We start from the raw sequence: 4,090 nt of genomic DNA on the forward strand, positions 1-4,090 counted from the left end.
GGATTCCAATATTAATGACATAATCACACCCAGTGATACACATTATCGTGAAATCTCTGGAATCCTTTTTGGCTCTAGAGTAATAAAAATAATTTACAAATCACTACTAACGTGTCGTTACTACATTAGAATGTTACGTCCGTACATACACAGATCAATAGTTGTTCCATTTTAATTTTTTCCCTATAAATTAATCGCAACAAATAGATCCTCTCAGTCTGGTTCATTTTATTCTCTTTCCTTCTTTCCACGCTAGAACAAGACTCTCGATGGGAAAATGAGAGGAGAGAGATGAAACGATTAGAGAGAGAGGATTATACGAGAGAGAAACAGAGAGTTTTGCGATAAGAGAGAGAGAGGGTCGTGCGCTTTTCGTCACGGAGATCTTTGCGAGCGCGAGGACGGTAGTCTAGGAACCAATAGACACCCCACGAATACACGTCGAACACACGGTTTCTCGGCCGAGCGAGAAACGTGTCGAGGAACACTTTGCCAGGCCACGCCTGATCGGCAGTGACTATAGTTAGTTTTTTCGCGGACACTTTCACGATCGAATCTCATGCTTCGATTTTGGACCCCTTTTTTGACTTCGTTTTTTTTTTCTTCTTTCTTGTCGGGCAATTTTTAAACGATTTACAGGGTGGACCGCTTAATTGTATTTTTTCAGATACAGTGACAAGAGAACATTTTTGGAATTAATGTAATTTAACCCTTTCGTGCTCTAACGAAAATTGATCTCAGTTTGGTATCCACGTAATTACATTTTTTTAGTTACGTGATACGAGAAAATTTTTGTAATTAATGTAATTTAACCCTTTTCCACTGGAGTACTCTGATAAAAATTTATCTCAATTTGGTATCCACGTAATTACATTTTTTTAGTTATGTGATAAAAGAAAATTTCTGTAATTAATGTAATTTAACCCTTTCGTGCTCTAACGAAAATTGATCTCAGTTTGGTATCCATGTAATTACATATTTTAGTTACGTGATACGAGAAAATTTCTGTAATTAATGTAATTTAACCCTTTTCCACTGGAGTACTCTGATAAAAATTTATCTCAATTTGGTATCCACGTAATTACATTTTTTTAGTTATGTGATAAAAGAAAATTTCTGTAATTAATGTAATTTAACCCTTTTCCACTGGAGTACTCTGATAAAAATTGATCTCAATTTGGTATCCACGTAATTACATTTTTGTAGTTATGTGATACGAGAAAATTTTTGTAATTAATGTAATTTAACCCTTTTCCACTGGAGTACTCTGATAAAAATTGATCTCAGTTTGGTATCCATGTAATTACATATTTTAGTTACGTGATAAGAGAAAATTTCTGTAATTAATGTAATTTAACCCTTTTCCACTGGAGTACTCTGATAAAAATTGATCTCTATTTAGTTTCCATTACGATGGATAAGTAACAAATAATTCAGCGACGAAAGGGTTTCAAAGAGTGAACAACATGGAAGAAAAATTCTTTCGACTGAAGAAATAAGGAACACAAAATGAAGTTTCACATTTGATTAAAAATTTTAGAGTCTAAGGTCATTTTTACGTCGCATTATGCACGTTTAAATGCACATCGATATCTGCTACAACGTACAGTAGAAAAAAATATATACATTCGTGTCAAAAACACAGGTGACCTTGAAGAAAAAATTTTCTCATCTTATTCACCCTTTGAAACCGTTCAAATTAGGTGTGGTCTGTTTCACTTGGACCGCCCTGTACATAAATCGTTAACGTAGTTTGAAGCGTACAATTTTTCACAGAGTTTCGCGATTGGATCTAGTAAATTGTTCTTCATTCGTTCGTACACTGCTCAGATAAATAAGTCACTCTTTTATAAGCGTTTTATTTTCAAGCTTGAGAAGCTACTTACATAGTTAAGTAAACGTACCGATTGATAAAATATACAATTCTTCGAGAATTGTAACGCATCAAGGCACACTGTCTCCTCTGCATCGAGTCAACTTCTGTTCAAACATTCGTAAAAATCGTTCCGAGCAATGCACCAAGGACACAACAATAAGAACGTACAATAAATTACTCAGATCCTTGTTTACGATGCATTGAATGCTAACGAATAAAGTAGAAGAAATTCGTGTAAACGTATCATCCATTTCACCGTGTTTTCTTCTTCTCTTATAATGAAACGTTTTCGTAAGGAATATACCTATGTGCATGCATAGGTACAATTTAAATCCACGATTAAATTGGACGATAGGTTTACACGAAGCTTTCTCTAATCGTAATAAGACACCCTTTTATCTGAACACAATTTCATCTTAACCAAGACTTCTTGGGTCCCATTTTTCGAGTCTCGTTAGTTCGTTCATCTTCTGAAGATGAAACTCTAGGCTAATTTAATTAATCGAATGTCTGTGAGAGAGATAAAGTCTATTTGAAAACGAGTCCTGAGAGAGAAAACAGTCCATCGAGATGTTGGAAACATTCGATTCGATCGCCCCTGGGAAAGGGACGTTCAGAAGTATCCTTCCCTGTCCTTAGGCGCGCTGGAGATCAGCTCACGTCGTTTCCAGACCGGCTGTGCTCCGGCTCGTTGATTCTGCGCGCCGGTAGCCGAGGACGAAGAGGACATGGTGACAGACGTGGCCGAAACTGTGACCGTGCCCTTCCCCGCCAACGTGTCAGAGTCGGGGATGTGACGCGTCTGATGCCTCGAGTCTGTGTACCGTCTCTTCGTGTACTTTTTGCTCTCGGAGGAGGTGGTCGTCGAGCTGGTCTTGCTCTGAGGTGACATGGTAATACCGGTGTCCGGTCTGGTGATGTGCAACATCCTCTCAATGTCGGCGGTCTTCGACCTGCAAAGGAAGTTACATATTTCGCGGTGATATCGGTGAATACGAGTTTCGGCGGAGTTTTGAGGGGAAGTTGAAAAGTTGTGTTTGAATATTGAATTATGGAAAATGGTAATAATGGCGAAATTTTGATAATTAAATGCGAGAAATATGGGCAAAATGTAAATTTTTTCAGAATTTTAAGAGGAAGTTCAGAAACCATATTTAAATATCGAATTATGGAAAAATGTCAATAATGCCAAAATTCTCTAACGATCCAGAATGTCGATTATTTTATATTGAGTTCGTAATTGCGTGGAAATTTATAATTGTAATAATTTTGATTGAGATTACGGATATACGTAAAAGGAGAAAACTGAAGAGTGTCTTAATTTAGTAAAAATAAAATAGAAGGGAGTCTTAATTTAGCTCATTGTTCAATAAAACGTTTAGCAACTGTCTTTCTACCAAAATTAATGGAAGTGGAAATTTTCTACTGAAAATTAATGAAAACTAATTGCAACAAACTAACAATGTTAAACATACTGTAACAGCTTAATAAATCTGTATCTAAGAGCCAGACTGGCCCAAGTCCTCTACTGCAATTTTACAGTAAAATAAAGAAACATCAACGATCACATACATATAAAACAATATTACACTTGAAAAACAGTTCAAACAATTAAATCTCTTTTATTTACTATGTAGCTTAAATAAATCTCTATATCTCTGATAAAGTAAAAATAAAGCAGTACAATAATGTACATACATATACAGGGTGTTACCTATAACGCGACGCACGATTTTTCACCCACTTGCAGCCATCTGACAAAAAAAAGTTTAGAGCAAATGTTGCAGGGTATGGAGTGTACACTAAATATCAGTAAAAAAAATTTCGAAAACAATTTGTTTTCATGGCGAAATCAAGACCACCTTGGGTGTTACAAATAGGAATTTTTCTCTTTACCATTTTTTTGTGGACATCGAGACGAATTCAATACAGTAATGGAAATATGAAATACATTAGCTTTTCGTCGTACATATTTGACTTCAAGACAGTGTAAACGTTATTTGACATCGAAGAGATTACCGAATGTAAACACGCGACTAGAACATAAGAAAAATGCACTTTACATAATTAAAACAAAAATTTTTTTTAAATAATAAAAATATGTTAGTAAAACTATCGTATAATATGTGTTTTGTATTCGTCTCGATGTCCACCAAAAAATGGTAAAAAAAAAAAATGTTTTCCTATTTGTAAAACCCAAGGTGACCTTGATGT

At 35.3% G+C, this 4,090-nt stretch overlaps 1 protein-coding gene across 1 annotated transcript in view; it reads right to left on the reverse strand.

The window, feature by feature from the left end:
• Window positions 1–2,332: 2,332 nt before the first annotated feature.
• Window positions 2,333–4,090, reverse strand: part of LOC108576796 — a 61,078-nt gene continuing 59,320 nt past the window's right edge. Inside the window, exon 12 of the mRNA XM_017939856.1 lies at window positions 2,333–2,829. Within this exon, the coding sequence (XP_017795345.1) occupies window positions 2,490–2,829 (340 nt within the window). The 3' untranslated portion in view covers window positions 2,333–2,489. The remainder of the gene's footprint in view (window positions 2,830–4,090) is intronic.

The sequence above is a fragment of the Habropoda laboriosa genome, unplaced genomic scaffold (assembly GCF_001263275.1).
Source record: "Habropoda laboriosa isolate 0110345459 unplaced genomic scaffold, ASM126327v1 scaffold542, whole genome shotgun sequence".
NCBI classification, from domain to species: domain Eukaryota; kingdom Metazoa; phylum Arthropoda; class Insecta; order Hymenoptera; family Apidae; genus Habropoda; species Habropoda laboriosa.